General features: G+C 44.7%; 1 protein-coding gene across 1 annotated transcript in view; it reads left to right on the plus strand.

Moving 5' to 3' along the window:
• BMP8A (bone morphogenetic protein 8a) overlaps window positions 1–16,050 on the plus strand; it is a 39,139-nt gene that overhangs the window by 14,883 nt on the left and 8,206 nt on the right. The window contains exons 2-3 of the mRNA XM_048501621.1: window positions 13,149–13,341; window positions 14,414–14,562. Coding sequence (XP_048357578.1) covers window positions 13,149–13,341; window positions 14,414–14,562 — 342 coding nt within the window. The remainder of the gene's footprint in view (window positions 1–13,148; window positions 13,342–14,413; window positions 14,563–16,050) is intronic.

A 16,050-nucleotide genomic window follows, 5' to 3' on the forward strand; every position in this document is an offset into this window, starting at 1 on the left:
CCAAGGGAATATACTAGCTTGGGCCAACTGTGCTTAGTTTCTGGGGTCTAACAAGATTGAACTAGCCTGGGCTGTTCAGATCAGGATTATTTCAATTACTAGGGTCTGGCGTTATATATTTTGGAGCCCAGACCTGCAGGGAAGCTCTACCAGAGTTCTGAAATTTGCTGATGGAGTGATTGTAGGGTGGCCAATCTCCAGGGGAGGGCTAGCATTGTCCAGAATTAAAAATAATCTCCAGACTGCAAAGATTGGTTCCCTTGGAAGAAATGGCAACTTCAGAGGACAGAATGTTGGGGTTTTGCAAGTGTCTGTCACAATTCAGTCATAAAAGGATTAACTGTTTGTATGTAAACAAGTTGCTGAAGTCACTGTTTATGAAATGATCTGTTGATTAGCTACTGGTCAGTCAGATAGCCATTGCTTACATGTTAGTGAGCTTGTACATCTGAAGATATAAAGTTAACTCTGTTTCCTTGTTTGAGCACACCCACGAGCACAAGACAGCAGATACCTTGTTTCCCCAAAAATAAGACAGGGTCTTATATTAATTTTTGTTCCAAAAGATACATTAGGGCTTATTTTCTAGGGATGACTTTTTCCCCCCAGGATTTTGCACCCCCCACGTGACCAGATCAGCTGCGCTGGGAAATCTGTAACTAGGGCTTATTTTTGGAGTGGGGCTTATATTTCAAGCATCCTCCAAAAATCCCGAAAAATCATGCTAGGGCTTATTTTCGGGATAGGGTTTATTTTCGGGGAAACAGGGTAGGTACCAAGATGTAACAAAAGTACAGTAATGTAGATGTGAAATAGAAAAGAAAGGATTTCTTATTTTATCTCCATGTAACCCTCCATTTATAGGTAGTAAACTCAATATAAAAAGCAGCTGAGAATCTGCCTCTTCTGTTCTGTTCTGCTAACACACACTCACACACAGACTCACACTCACACACACACCCAACACAGAATCCATGGCATCACATCTTGCTGAGCTCATTCCTTTGAACTCCACCTTTCCCAGGCTCCCCCCAAATCTCCGGGATACACACACATGCTGCAGTTCATGGTATTGTCTGCAGAATTTAGCTTCTTGATAATCTTGGCTTGTTTTTTATTTTAACTGCAAGCTTCCAGCCCATGTGGTTGCAAAAATATACTTGTAGTCCCAGTGAAATCTCAGAAGCCAAATGGTTGGGGTGAATAAAGTGCTCACTGGTTAAAGGAGAGAGGTGAAAGCAGAAGCTGAATAAATCTTGCAAAATAGTTTAAAATTATGTCATTATGTGCCATATGCTTAGTTGGATCCAGGTCGCAGAAATCAGATGATCTCATTGCAGAATTCTGATTTTGACTACCTTAAATCAGCGTCTTCTAAGCCATCAAACCATGCGATAACACTCACATGTTGGCCAAGTGTGAAACATGGCATTTTGTTCCTCTATCTAGCTGTCTAGCTATCTTTATCATTAGATTTAGAAACCGCCCACCCCCAGAGGTATTATCCAGTATTATCAGATGAAATAAGGTGGTCCCTGTTCTTTGTTATGGTTTGTAGCAGTGTAAAGAGCAAACCCCGTTCATTTCTTTTGAAGAGCAACTCCCCCAACCCACTTTCAGTTAATCAAATAATGCCAGTATTTCACCTCACTCCATTTCAAATCCAACTCCTTCTGCAACTGGGGCTTGGTTTCTCCTAGGATGGGAGGGGGTGGGACCTCCAATAGGACCCCACTTGTCCTTCTCCCCTTGGAAGATACATGCAGAATAATCCACTTTCAATCCACTTTCAATGCACTTTGCAGCTGGATTTTACTGTGCGGAATAGCAAAATCCACTTGCAAACAGTTGTGAAAGTGGATTGAAAGTGCATTATTCTGCATGTGCAGAAGGGGCCAAAGGTTGATGCTGATAAAGAGGAATTGCTTGGCTATAATGCTGATGTCCAGATCAGTCTGTTGAGAGTGCCGATATAAATACTGAAGATTTTGCAGATGTAACAACGCATATTCCTTAATTCTTCCTTTTCCTCTACAGACAAAGCTTTTTAGTTAGATTTATTTTTGAGGCTCGGTTACTGATCGAATATTTTTTTCCCTGCCTCTCTTTCAAATATATTTTAAGATCCCAAATTCTTTGTGTGGTTCAGCACGCCACTATTTCCTTTTAATTTAGTATCCCAAAAAGGCTTCGGGACCAAGATAATTACAGCAGAGGTGTAATTTATAGAACAGAATGGTCCATGCGTATGCACAGATGCACACACATGCTTTAAAGTGGAACTAAAAATACTTTGAAAATGGCAGGGAGGTGAAAGACATCCTGCTCAGACCTGCAGAGATTTTGGAGCAGGCTAGAAAGTTTGGACGGTAAATAAGCTGAAATTCTGGGGAATACGTGTCGGTAGATTATTTTTTCCCCACATTCTGGGTAATGTTTAACTGTACAAGCCTCCTCTGGATTCTGACAGTTACTGATCTTAATTTTTAAAAAGCTACTAGGCCTCATGGTGGAAGTGATACATTAAAAAATTTGGTAGCATTAAGTTCCCTTCCTCACATGCAGAATAATGTACTTTCAATCCACTTTCACAATTGTTTGCAAGTGGGGTTTGCTATTCCACCCAGTAAAACCCAGCTCCAAAGTGAATTGAAAGCCGATTGAAAGTACATTGTTTTGCATGTGCGGAAGGGGCCAAACAATCAGTGAGAAACACTGAATATCAGGAAGGAAAAACGTACTGCTGACTCATGACAGCCCCTTCCACAAAGTATTCCAGGTGTGGGATGAGTGAGAGATGGTTTGCTATTGCCTTCCTTTGCATAGCAACTGTAGTCTTCCTTGCTGGACTCCCATCCAAGTACTGACTATGGCCAGTCCTACGCAACACGTAAGTCCTGACAAACTCAGGTCAAACTGGGCTAATCAGATTGCTCCCAGATGTCAGGAAGAAAGACGCAAATGAGAGTAGCCTGAATCAGTTCATTAAATCAGTTTCTCACATTAATGTCCATGTATGAATCTGTAAAAGCAAGGGAGATGTAAAAATATTTGTTGGATCAAGTTGGGTCAGCATAAGATAATGTAAGCTATAACATTTTGTCCAACTCTTCCCAAAGACGAAGGGAAAGGCAGCAGATTATTTTTAACACAGTGTTGGGGAGGCAAAGACCACAGCTGTTGCAGCTCCCGCACAGAGCACACATTTCTCCTCTAGCTTCGAAGTCTAAGAGCATTTCTTTTTAGTCTGCTACTTGGCCCTTCAGGTTAAGCAGGGCATTACCCCAGCATAGCTTTTCCAACCCACCATTTCCTGCCTCTTTATTTACCTGTCAAGACTGGAGAGTGGGACTTACTTAGGAAGTCAATGTTTTCTAATGGTTAGAGTGTTGGCTAGGATCTTGGGAGGTCCAGGTTCGAATTCCCACTCTGCCATGGAAGGTTGCTGAGTGACATGGACCCAGTCACATGCTTTCAGCCTAACCTACCTCACGGAGTTGTTGTGAGGATAAGAATGGAGGAATGAGGAACTGCTTTGGTCCCCATTGGGGAGAAAGGTGGGATGTAAATTAAAGAAATTGGGCTCACCTTTGCAGAATATGTCAAAGAAGTTTCTTCCTGCAAGGATTCCTTGTGCAGTTTTCTTAAAGGGGGAAGGGTGGGTGGAGATTGATCTACCCCAGGAACTAGGTGACCTTTCAGAAGTGTTGTGCCAAGTCTTCACTAATTCAAATTTTCTTGTGCTGGTAAAGAAAGTAAATGTTTCTTTTAACGCTTGAGAAGATTAATGTAATATAATTTGATTAAAATATAATTTGATTAACATAATGTAATAAAATTTGATTACAAAGATTAGCTCTTAGCAGTATAGTGAGATCTTTTGCTTTTGTTTATCTTTGCTGAGTTTTCCAGTGTCTGGAATGTATTTGAATAAGCTGCGCATAAGGTTTTTGAGCGGTCAGTTGTTCACCCACTGCAAGAAGGACAGAGGACAGATTTTCTTTGTCCATCTGGCAGGGGTGGAACTGGGGAGGATCCTACAAATTATCAGCAGCTGACTAACACGTTACTGGATGCAGAAGATTAGCTGGAGGAGAGCAAAACAATCTTAGCAATTGGGAGCTTCCCCTCCCTTTCTTGTTTGCTATATTTCTCTGTCACGCATACCCTATTGTTAGTCACTTTGGGAGCTCATTGAGGAGAAAAGTGGAATCCAAATACATTAAATAACCAAAATAATATTTCACCCATATGCTGTAGCTGTAGCAAATACACTTTTTGAAATGGTTCAGTTTCACTGGTAGTGTGTTCATTGGAAAGCACAACCAGTCTTCTCAATTGATTCTCAGAGCATGAATTCAATGAGAAATGGGGATTTTATTTACAACATGAAGCTGAATCGATCATGTAAAAACAAAATAATTTGAGGATTAAAATACTGATAATAATTATGACATAATAATCTGATTAGTAAGAATGTTTTTGATTAATAAATGACAGAGATTTTAAGACCTCGTAAGGGTTTCTCTAATAATGTAAGAGTGTTACATTGGGACCCATTAAGTAATGTGTATTCAATATAATCTGGGTAGATAGTTTCTCTGTTCTACTTTTATCTACTCTGTAGTATTTTTCTAAGTCTGTTCTGTCTAATATACTCTGAAAACTAATAAAATTATTTTCTTAAAAAAGGAAAGCACTATCAAGTTTCAACTAATAAGGAAAGTGCTGGCAAGTCACAACTGAGTCTTACAGTGACCTTTCATGGGGTTTCAAGGCAAGAGACATTCAGTGTTGGTTTGCCATTGCCTGCCTTCTGTTCAGCAGCCAACAAACGAACTATGAGGTATTGACCAGTAGCGTTTCTTCAGCAGGCATTGAAGCACCACAATAGAAAAGCTAGTTCTGGCAAAGCTGGCATTCACAGTCCCCTTTATCCCCAAAGCGAGCCCCTCTCCCATTTTCCCAAGAAGTTGTGAAAAACAATCTTTGGAGCTAAGGCGCCCCAAGGTCATGAGCAGATAGTAATAGAGAGCCACCTGGCTTCTTGCCCCACGAGATAACGGGTGTAACACTTTTCTCATGGGACCAGGGTGCCAGAGGAAAGCCTAGTTACCTACAAAGCTTGTGAAGCCATAAAGGAAAGAATGCCCCAAATGACAGTGGTTACATATATCTTTCAGCAGAATTGATGTGTTGTTTCAAGCAGTTACATTGAGTTAGGAATGCATCTCAATCCCATAGATACTATCCCCCTGACATCCAGTGAGCTGAGGTACTGCTGGTTAGACATGTAATTTTGCATGGCTGTTTATCATCATTCCATTGGGAGTAGTTTTGACCTTTTTGCAACAAAGTTTTGATGACATTAGCCAAAACCTTACCATGACTTAACCACACACTCTGCTTGGAAATGAAGTACCAAACAACGATTATGAAGCTACTGTACCAAAGCCAAAACTGCTTCAACAGGGCACAGATTCCAAGCCCTCCATATTTCTGTAAAAATCACGTTAGCCAATACAATTTCACAATACAGGATAGCTGTGGTCGCAAGCAGAAAAGGGGGCACATAACATTCTTCACACAGATGATACAAAGTCCTTGTGTTGTTCTGCAGCAAATACAAGGACTTGGTAGATGGAGTGTCCCATTGGCTGCCATGGAAAAGTTCCTGAAGGCCTCCATCTGTGGAACCATTGGCCTCCCAGAGGTTTCCATTTGGTTTCCCAGTTTTCAGTTGCACTGGAACTTTGCTGATAACCTGGCAATTTGATCTTCTGCGCTGGCATTGGATCCAACCTGGATGAACACCCCTTTTGCCTCCTGTCCCCATGTATTTGACCAGGGAGAGAGAGCAGCTGCATTTTCATGACCTTGCAGGAGCCCGATGTCCTTGCCATGGAAACAGGGTGGATTTTACTTGACAGGTACAGATGTGTGTGTTATGTGCCATTGAGTGGTTTCCACCTTACCAAAGAATTAGTGACCTTCAAAACCTCTTATTAACAGCCTTGCAAACTGAAGGCCGTGGCTTCCTTTATTGAGCCAATTTATCTCACAGATTATCTTTCTCTTGTCCTACTGCTGTCATTTCTTCCTGGCATTGTTTTTTTTACAGCGAGTCCTGTCTTCTCCTGAGGTGACCAAAAAGTACAATTATTGTTTTCTTAATTATACCAATTAAAATGAAGATGTGCAGGAAACAGCCTGGAGGGATGTGTTTTCTCTCTGTCTTTACCAGCCCCTGGCATACAAGTATAAGTGTGGCAGGAATTGATGCCCTTTGGCAAAGTCAGTGCTGCCCTGGGCTTTTCATCGGGAAAATAATTCTTTCCAGTTGTTTGGACTGCAGTGTCCATTTTAAAAACAGCCATGTCATAATCCATTTTCTGTCATAATCCAAACTTCTGTAAGAAAAAAGGGTAGCCACCCCTGAAAGTTATAAATATATATATTCTGTACCTTTAAGGCCCAAATACTGTGAAATACAGTTTCCTTCAATGATGCTTAATAAACACATAGGTATTACTACCTTTACGATGATATTTTTACTGTAAGAATAATAGTTTGTGTAATGTATTGTAGGGTTTTAAGAGTCTGCAGCTGTTGCACTGTAATTGGTAATTAGTAAGTGTGTTATATTGAGCACAGCTGCAGAGTGATTTTAAGCTATGTGTGAGTAGCAGCTATGGAATAAAGTACTATGTTTTGTTCCTCCGACTCCTGTTTCTTGAGACATGACAATTGGCGACGAGGATAAACTTATGACGAGTCTAGCAAGTTTTGTGAAGCAAGGACTGTGAGTAAATTATGGCCTTTCAAGGGCAGCTGGAACAGTTTAATTTGGAGTTTCCTTTGAAGTGGCAGAGTTATGAGGCCCGATTGGAATTTTATCTTCTGGCAAATGGTATAACAGACCCAGAAAGGAAAAGAGCCGTGTTTTTGAGCCTCTGTGGTGAAGGGGTGTTTGACCTCGCCTCAGCATTGATAGCGCCAAGAGACTTATCAGCAACACCGCTTGTAGAAATACTGACTGCATTAAGGAACCATTTCATTCCCCAACCGTCAGAAATAGCTAGACGGAGTGTTTTTTATAAACGTGATCAGGAGGGGACTGAAAGCATTGCAGATTATGTTGCAGTCTTACGGCGGTTGGCACAACAATGTAATTTCTCCAATTTGGAAGAAATGTTAAGGGATCGTCTGGTCTGTGGCCTGAGAGAGGCACCATTGCAAAAGTTGCTGCTGGCAAAGACAGACTTGACTTTTCAAACGGCATACCAAGAAGCCTTGAATTTTGATGGGGGGGGAAAGTACTATGTTTTGTTCCTCCGACTCCTGTTTCTTGAGACATGACAGTTTGTATACCCTTACAATGATATGTCTCAAACAGAATTTTTTTTACATGAATGTAAGATAAGTGTAATGTCTCAATCCATTTTCTGTCATAATCCAAACTTCTAGCATAATCCCAGAGGCGATCCCCCAATTGATCAGTGCTATTTTTTTAATGTTGTTATCATTTTGCAGATTCTCTAACAATCAGTTTGTACCCTGCATATGCAGACTTAATTGTTCATTTTTTTCCTTTGCACCACATAAAAAGTAGCCTGCAAACAGCTGTTGCCCTAACCTGGATGGCCACGGTGGCCCGATCTTAACAGATCTTGAAAGCTAAGTAGGATTAGCCCTAGTTCAGGGATGGCAAACCTTTTCGAGACTGAGTGCCCAAACTGCAACCCAAAACCCACTTATTTATCGCAAAGTGTCAACACGGCAATTTAACTTGAATACTGAGGTTTTGGTTTAGAAAAACGGTTGGCTCAGAGGTGCACGTTACTCGGGAGTAAGCTTGATGAAGCAACCATGCAACGCTTCGAATGGGTGAATCACGATCCTAGGAGTGTTTACTCAGAAGAAACCCCATTGCCAGCAACCGAGCTTACTCCCAGGTAAAGGATCGTGTCCAGGCCAGTCTAGATGTGTGTGTGTGTGGGGGGGGGGTGATTTTCCACCCCCCCATGAACTGTGTGCCCGTGTGCCCACAGAAAGGGCTCTGAGTGCCACCTCTGGCACCCGTGCCATGGGTTCGCCACTGCTGCCCTAGTTGTTCTTGGATGGGGGCCACCAAGGAAATCCTCAGTTACTATGTGGAGGCAGGCAATGGCAAACCACCTCTGCTTCTCTTGTCTTGAAAACCCCATTGGGTTGCCATCAGTTGGCTTCAACTTGATGTCACTGTCTGCCACCAAAATTCTGTCGCTTATTACTAAAAGAGAATGCTGTCTTCTTTTAAAATTCTCCTAAAACATCTTTTAAATGGTTTCTTTCTCTGTTGTGCCACACAGTTTTGAAAAATGCTACCTGTTCCATTTAAGCAGAAGGCAGCGAGGGGGGAATGTCTGTGTGCCACGGGTCTTTTGAAATCACAGCACATGTCTGGATTGGGACCCCCTTTCCACTTCTTGCCTCAAGCAGCTGCCAACATGAGTGGGCAGTTCTGTGCTCTTCTCTGGAGAGAAGCCCCTGCAGAGGAAGTTAGAGAATGTTCAGCTCTCTGTTGAACCGGCCTGTACCAAGAAAGTCCAGGAGGTTGTAGCAAAGAGAGAGATTTATTTGTGCATGAAGCTGTTGGTTTCAGATCAGCTTGAAAGCTCAGTGGCTGATTGGGGGAGATTCTGGCTGTCTTGAAACCCTCACATTCTTGTTGTGAGGATTGCTGCCTATGCCAGAAGAGAGCCATGAGCTTCCTGAATACAGATGGTGATCATAATAGATTAAAAGGAACAAAATTTTAAAGGGGGACATAGTTTTTCAGTTGCAGTGTGATCTTGGCTTCGTGACTTGCATTCTAGCCAGATTAAACAACTGCTTTGTAGGCCATCATCTCTCTCTTTTGTTACCTCCCTGCCATGTATTAGACAGCGCTGATTGCCATCAGTTGCCTTTTAAAAGTGATCCTCTACTTTTACCTTCCTGATGTGAAAAAAACTACAAATATTTTTTTAAATATTGACCTAACGGTTCTGAGGCCTGTGCAGAAGTGTGTTGGTTAATGTCACAGGCACTAGCCAATAGGCACCCATAACAACCAGTTTTTCACTGGTTTAAACTCAATTATGCCAAAGCCTTTGGAGCTGCTTTCTCCCCACACCTTGAGCAAAAAGAAAAAAGAAAAAACTCACTGTAGCTGATTCTGCACAGGCAACTGAAATGGGTTACATGAAGCCGTGTTGCCTGTGTGGTCATTTGCACTGTGGGCGCAGGGGCCGGCCAGCCTCACTGGGATCCCGGTGGCAGGAGGCAGCATAGTTCACACAGGAAATGCAGTGTTTCCGTGCGGACCACACAGCTGAGAATCCTCCCACCAGAGAATCCCCCACCCGAGAATCTACCCCCCCCCCCCCAGAATCTCTCCCATTCACTTACCGGCACAACATGGCAGCTTCCTATTAGAGAATCCAGCCTAATGATGGCCTCCTAAGGGAATGCACCATAATGGTGGACAGAAGGGGTGGTCATAGAACACTTCCTGATTGTTGTAGTTCGCACAGGCAAGCAGGAAGTGTTTGAAACCCAGGTTAAAGGGGAAAAGTTGCCGATTTAGCGACTTCCATTTAACCCGGGTTCTGGCAAATATAGTGGGTGAGAAGTGTTGGGGGGTAAGTTCTGTGGGAGCTTCTCCCTCAGAATTCTTTACAAAAGGACCTGAACCCATTTGGCCTGTGCAGAATCACCCTGTATTGACGAAAGGAACCAAACAATGCCACCAACTCATTTCCACAGCTTCTGGAATGTTATGTCTGTCTTCACCCTCTGTTTCTCTTTAGAAGGTATGTCTTGCGGCAACAGCACAGCTGTCTAGCCCTTCTTGCCAGGCCAACACCACTGATCAGGAAGTCCTTTCTGCATCCGCCCTGGGCTGGCTGTCATGCCAGATTTTTTTTTCCTCAAAAAAAAAAAGTTGTGGTGAACTCAGTAGCTGGAAGGGATGACTTGTAAAAAGACAGAGATGCATAATTAACATTTCAGCATTTGGTTTTGGGGCCGGGCCCTCCACAGCTCACTCCTCTTGTGTAAACATCCCGTCCGACCCAATGATCACAGTTAACGAAACAGCACGGAAAATATGAGCTGTGTGCAAGGCAATTAAAGTACTAAATAACATCAAGCGCCTCCAACCATTTGGGTTTCATTATTAAAGCTCATGGGTCTGTGGGCTTTTCGTCTGGGTTGTTTTATTAGCAAGTGCTCCAGAGAAAGCCATTCAATCGCCGGATTTTGAGCATCGCTGCCATAGCCGTAAGGTATATGGGACCACATTTTTGGAGGCCTGCTGGCTTTGATGTAGCTGTTCAGGAAAGCCTCCCATGAGCCCGTACGTGCGCTCTAGTGGTGCCAAACAAGGGCTGTGGTGATGTCCTGGTGAGGCCAGAGAACACAGCATTTCTGCCAGCTCTTCTGTCCTATAAAGGTGGCACAGCTCTGCTCTAAAGGTTTCAGGTAATGAAAGAATGGTTAGTGGGGATATTGGAGGTAGCCAGGTGGTTCTTCCCTCCTCGTCTTCAGCTGTAGCTACCTGCCCATGTTACATTCTGTGCTCCGGTGGCTCTTCCAATGCTTCTCAGTTTCATTTCAAGACATTCGGTCTCCCTAAGCTGGTTGCTTTCGAGTTTTTTTCAGAAGCTTGATGAGGGTTCCTCAAAAATGCCAGCCAGTCATGGTGAAGGAGGTCTGTTGAGTGACAGCTTTCTCACTGGTACCAATGCCCCCCCCCCCCCAAGAAGCTACTGGGGAGCATTGGGTTTTGGGGCACACTGTCATATAGCCTTGTGGAGGTCAAGTGGTTTGTCTAATGCTTTGTGGGTTCAGAGCTGGTGACATAGAATTGCCCCCCGAGGGTGGGACCAGTGTTGCTCCTGTACCCCAGTAACAGCACCGAACTCATATCTGATAACATATTTTGGCCATAGCCAACCGTTTTATTGACAGTGACGGAAGAAGCATGAGACCTGATCTGAACACTGGGCAGCCCAAGTGCTGCCCCCCAGTGAAACTGATATCCTTGTGCAGCCATAATGGAGGTCTCTAGGTGGAAGGCCTCTTGCCGGAGATCCGGTCTGTGCACCGCAGCAGCAGACGAACTCAGCTGCGTGGAAAGCCTCCTACTGAAGAACCCCTTTCTTGCTAAGGGGCGCGAGCCTCAGTAGCCCCCGCCGGGGCATCCTGACTCATGGCTTGCTCCATGCTAACCTCCTGAGGAGATTTCACCAACTAAGGGCAGAAGCCACAGGGCCACAGGGCTCTCTCACCCTTTCTGGGTGGCAATGGTGGCCGCGGTGACTCGCAGCCACTGGCTCTCTGCAGTATGCACGGAAAGGGCTACCCTGTCAGAATATACCCACCCCTTCTGTGATAGCGGTCTAAGCCCATATCAGATCAGTATTTCAAAGGGCAGCCAGACACAAAGAGAGGTTTAAAACAGTATGTATTGTCCGCTGACCTAACTCTGTTGTCAGTAAAGAAAAGCAGGTCTGTGTTGTGCAATAAATCCTGGGGTAACTTTTGAGAAGTAATTATCTGAATTCTCCAGCACTGGAGAAGCTTGCCCAGACATATTGCATTAGAATCACCCTGCTGCCAGTTAGGAAAACTCTGTCCTGGGAGGGGGGGGGGAGTTCTTTCATTATAGAGCCCCCCAAAGCTAAATAGCAATCTAGTGGCACTCCTGTAATCCAGTACACAGATGTCAGAGCAGCAAGAACATGTGAGCTTAGTTTTCGTTTGGCTTTGAGTTCTTCACAGAACTAATGAGCTTCCTTTACAATCCCCAAGGTGGAAAATGTTCTTTGCGCACCCGATGGATTTCTCAGGACTTCTGGCCTGGTGTCACTCGGCACAGGCCTGGTGTCACTCGGCACAGAGGCAGAATTGTTTGGAGAGGCAGAGGACAACCTTTTAGATTCATGTCACCGGTTCATGCCGGTGCCCTGTACTTTACTCTAAAGTGTCATTCGGCCACTTTACCTTTACTCTAGTGAGCCATCAAGTCACAACTGACTGATGACAGCCCTATCATGGGAGTTTCAAGGCAAGAGATGAATGGAGGTGATAGATGCTATTGATGCACCATTTTATAAACATTTTCTCCTAGTTGTAACCTGACTGAAGACAGTGATCCTGCAAAGGGTATATATATCTCCAAACATTCTGACTTAATTGTTTTTTAAATTAGCAGTTGGCATAGTGAAAGAGTGGTATATCGATATGTCAACTATGTTTTGCTGACAAACCACATCTGACATATGGTGGTCCCATGTGGGGTTTTCAAGGCAAGAGAAGTGATTTGCCATTGCTTGCCTTTACATCGTGGTCCTGATATTTCTTGGAGGTCTCCCATCCAAATATTTGCCAGGGTCAATCCTGCTTACCCTGTTTCCCCAAATATAAGACATCCCCGAAAAATAAGACATAGTAGAGGTTTTGCTCAAGTGTAAAATATAAGGCTTCCCCCGAAAGTAAGACATAGCAAAGTTTTTGTTTGGAAGCATGCCCGACGAACAGAACACAGAAAAATAAGACATCCCCTGAAAATAAGACATAGCGCATCTTTGGGAGCAAAAATTAATATAAGACGCTGTCTTATATTTGGGGAAACATGGTAGCTTCTGAGACATGACAAGGCGTTTGGAGGGGCCGGCCGCTGATGCCCCCTCCCCTTTCCCCCTCCTTTTCTTTACATTCTGGGTTCTCCGCTTCTCTGTTTTATTTTCCAGGGTGGATCTATGAAGTTCTGTTTTTATGATTGGATGCCAATATAATATTATTGATTGTTGTTTTAATGGGGTTTTTATTGTAACTATTGTTTTATTGTGTTGTTCACCGCCCAGAGCCCTTCGGGGGAGGGGCGGTATATAAAACCAATTATAAATAAATAAAATAAATAAGATCAGGCTAGCCTGGGCCAAGCCCTTACCCCCATAATATGTGTGAGGAGATGGCCTCCATAGGGACTGAGGCAGTGAAAATGCTATCTGGAATTCCTATTTCATTGAAGGCTTCAGCAATACCAGGGCTTCCTTAGGAAAGCATCACTATGTGGGGAAAGGCCTAATTTTGTCACGTTCATGTCTTAATTGTTTCAGTTGAAGTGGACAGAGGTATCTTCTATCAAAAGCCATACTGGAAGGAGTTCAGGTTTGACTTAACGCAAATCCCAACGGCGGAGTCTGTAACGGCAGCTGAGTTCCGCATTTACAAGATGCAGAGTGTCATTCGCCACGTCAATCAGACCCTGCACATCAGCATTTATGAGATCGTTCAAGATCACCCCAACAGGTACAGCAAAAGCAGTGCTCTCAATCTGTCTAATGGGAACATGGGAATTAATTCTGTTACTGAACGTTTAAATCACAGAAGAGCCATCAGCCCCAATCTACCAGGAAGTATCTTAGAATCATCTGAAGTGCTAGAGTTGGATACCCCTTCGGGAGAGGGATGGCACATCCAGGGAGAAAGCAGGCTTCTCACATGCACACAGATATTATTGGAAGAATGAAGATGTTTGGGGAGGGTGGGGGGTTAGGTTACAAAAGCATAATCACATTCTAGATCATGTATCCTTGCCAACCTGGCCATGGTCAATGTCTGGTTCTGATTTTTTTCCTAAAAGCCACATGTATTTAACTGTGTGTTCTGTACCCAAGCCCAAGCCGTTTTCTTATCCCCCTGCCCCAAAGCAGTTTCCTGCCATGATCCAAGAGGTGCACTTGGATTGGACCCTCATGGGTCATGCATGGGCTGCTTCAATGAGGCCTGGAGGCTTCTGGTGTTCCCCAGGACCTCTGGGGTCCATGCCTTCCTTGTTTCAAATTGACTCTTCTGCAGAGGCGTACAGCCTATAGGGACATTGGGTCACCCATGTCCCCGGGCGCATGCCTTTTGGTCATGTGGGGGGTTTCTGACACATGGTGTGCACCCCAGCCCCATGCCACCAAGCCCCGCCCCCCTGGCCTCTGTTCAGGCCAGCTTTTGGGCAAAAGCTGGCTTGCACAGAGGCTGGGGGTGGGCTCGGGGGCAGGAGCTTGCCCCTGAGCCCTGTCCCTGAGCAGGAGGGCGCCTGGAGAAGGAGTTGTTTCTGGATGCCATTTCCTTCTGATACGCCTCTGCTCTTCTGTATTCATTAATTCAGTTAAATGGTTTTTTTGTGGGGTGGGAGAGCAGAAATTTGAATTCTGCACTAAGAAGGAGAGCTGCATTTAGCTCTGGTATTAATAGCTTCAGAGATCTACACGTAAGATTTTTGAATAAGGACCTTTCTCAGTTTGGTTTTGGTGGGAGGAAGCAGAAATGAAAACGTTCACGTTCCGTTTCAGTCTCCTGCACTCACCTCCTCTCTCTGCTGGTCTAGAGAATCGGAATTGCTCCTTTTGGATCTGCAGGATTTTCTGGCTGGGATGGAGGGCTGGCTGGCTTTTGATGTCGCAGCTGCCAGTAATCACTGGCTGTTGAACCGCAAATACAACCTGGCCTTGAGACTTTATGTTGAAACGGAGGATGGTAAGGCCCCTGTGCAATTTTTAGCCTTTTGTTGTTTTTAAGAGACAAAATTGTTTCTGGCAAGCTGCAGAGAATAAGAGGAGGAGAAGAGTGGATTTATACCCCGCCTTTCTCTCCTGTAGAGACTCAGGGTGGCCTACAAACTCCTTTTCCCTTCTTCTCCCCACAACAGACACCTGAGGTAGGGGGCGCTGAGAGAGTTCTGAGGGAACTGGGACCAGCCCAAGGTCACCCAGCAGGAATGTAGGAGTGCGGAAACACATCCAGTTCACCAGATAAGAGTTCACCATGTGGAGGAGTAGGGAATCAAACCTAGGTCTCCAGTTTAGAGTCCTCCTGCTTTTAGCCACCATACCACGCTGGCTCTCTGGGAGAGCAGAATGTCATGTCCAATGTTGTTCCCCAATTCCTTTATTCAATGGAGCCCTGTACGTGTGAAGCTATAGCAGGGGACTCCAGCATGATGCCCATGAATCCTGGCCCTCACCAAGTGTTTTTAGAAAGTCAGAGGCCTAGGACAGTGATGGCGAACCTTTGGCACTCCAGATGTCATGGACTACAATTCCCATCAGCCCCTGCCAGCATGGCAAATTGGCCATGCTGGCAGGGGCTGATGGGAATTGTAGTCCATAACATCTGGAGTGCCAAAGGTTCGCCACTGCAGGCCTAGGAGGATGTTTGCCCAGCAAGACTGACCACTGGAGATCCGATCTGCTGTGCAGATTTTTTTAAAGTGCAAAGATCTTACCCTCAGTCTTATAGTCAAGCTTCATTTATGCAAGAACATGTTTAAAAAAAAACAAATGCTCATTTTGAAAGGCATCCTCTTAAACCAGGGGTAGGGAACCTGCGGCTCTCCAGATGTTCAGGAACTACAATTCCCATCAGCCCCTACCAGCATGGCCAATTGGCCATGCTGACAGAGGCTGATGGGAATTGTAGTTCCTGAACATCTGGAGAGCCGCAGGTTCCCTACCCCTGTCTTAAACAGAGCTTCTACCTGAAATGTTGAAGAGTTACTGTGAGAATTATCATGGCCTCACTCCTTGACGTTTTGCGGTTGGCTGCGCCTCTTGTGGCAGCCGTAATTGGCTTGGCCATCTACATCAGCCATTTTGCGCTTGCACACACCACACTGTGTAATAATTCAGAAGGGGCCCACAGGCTCAAAAAGGTTGGCGACACCTGAGCTGCAGGATCAAGAGGGGGTAGGGAGCCGGGGCAGAGGCAGAGGCAAGTGTGCTTAATTAACCCTACCTGAACACAGGGCAAGCTCTGTGCTATCCAAAGCAAAGCTAAACCTTCCCAAGCCTTTGATGGATTTAGAAGGATGTCGTTCAATTTTGGATTCCTCTGATATGCTCCATCTCTGTGACTGACTGCGTTTGCCAACCAGATTTCCCAGCCACGAGGAGGGTGCCCGCACATGTGCAGTGTGCGTGTAGGAAGCTGTTCGATGAGCTACAGGGAAGAGCCAATACGCTTGCT

Source organism: Sphaerodactylus townsendi, linkage group LG06 (assembly GCF_021028975.2).
Source record: "Sphaerodactylus townsendi isolate TG3544 linkage group LG06, MPM_Stown_v2.3, whole genome shotgun sequence".
In the NCBI taxonomy this organism is placed as follows: Eukaryota; Metazoa; Chordata; class Lepidosauria; order Squamata; family Sphaerodactylidae; genus Sphaerodactylus; species Sphaerodactylus townsendi.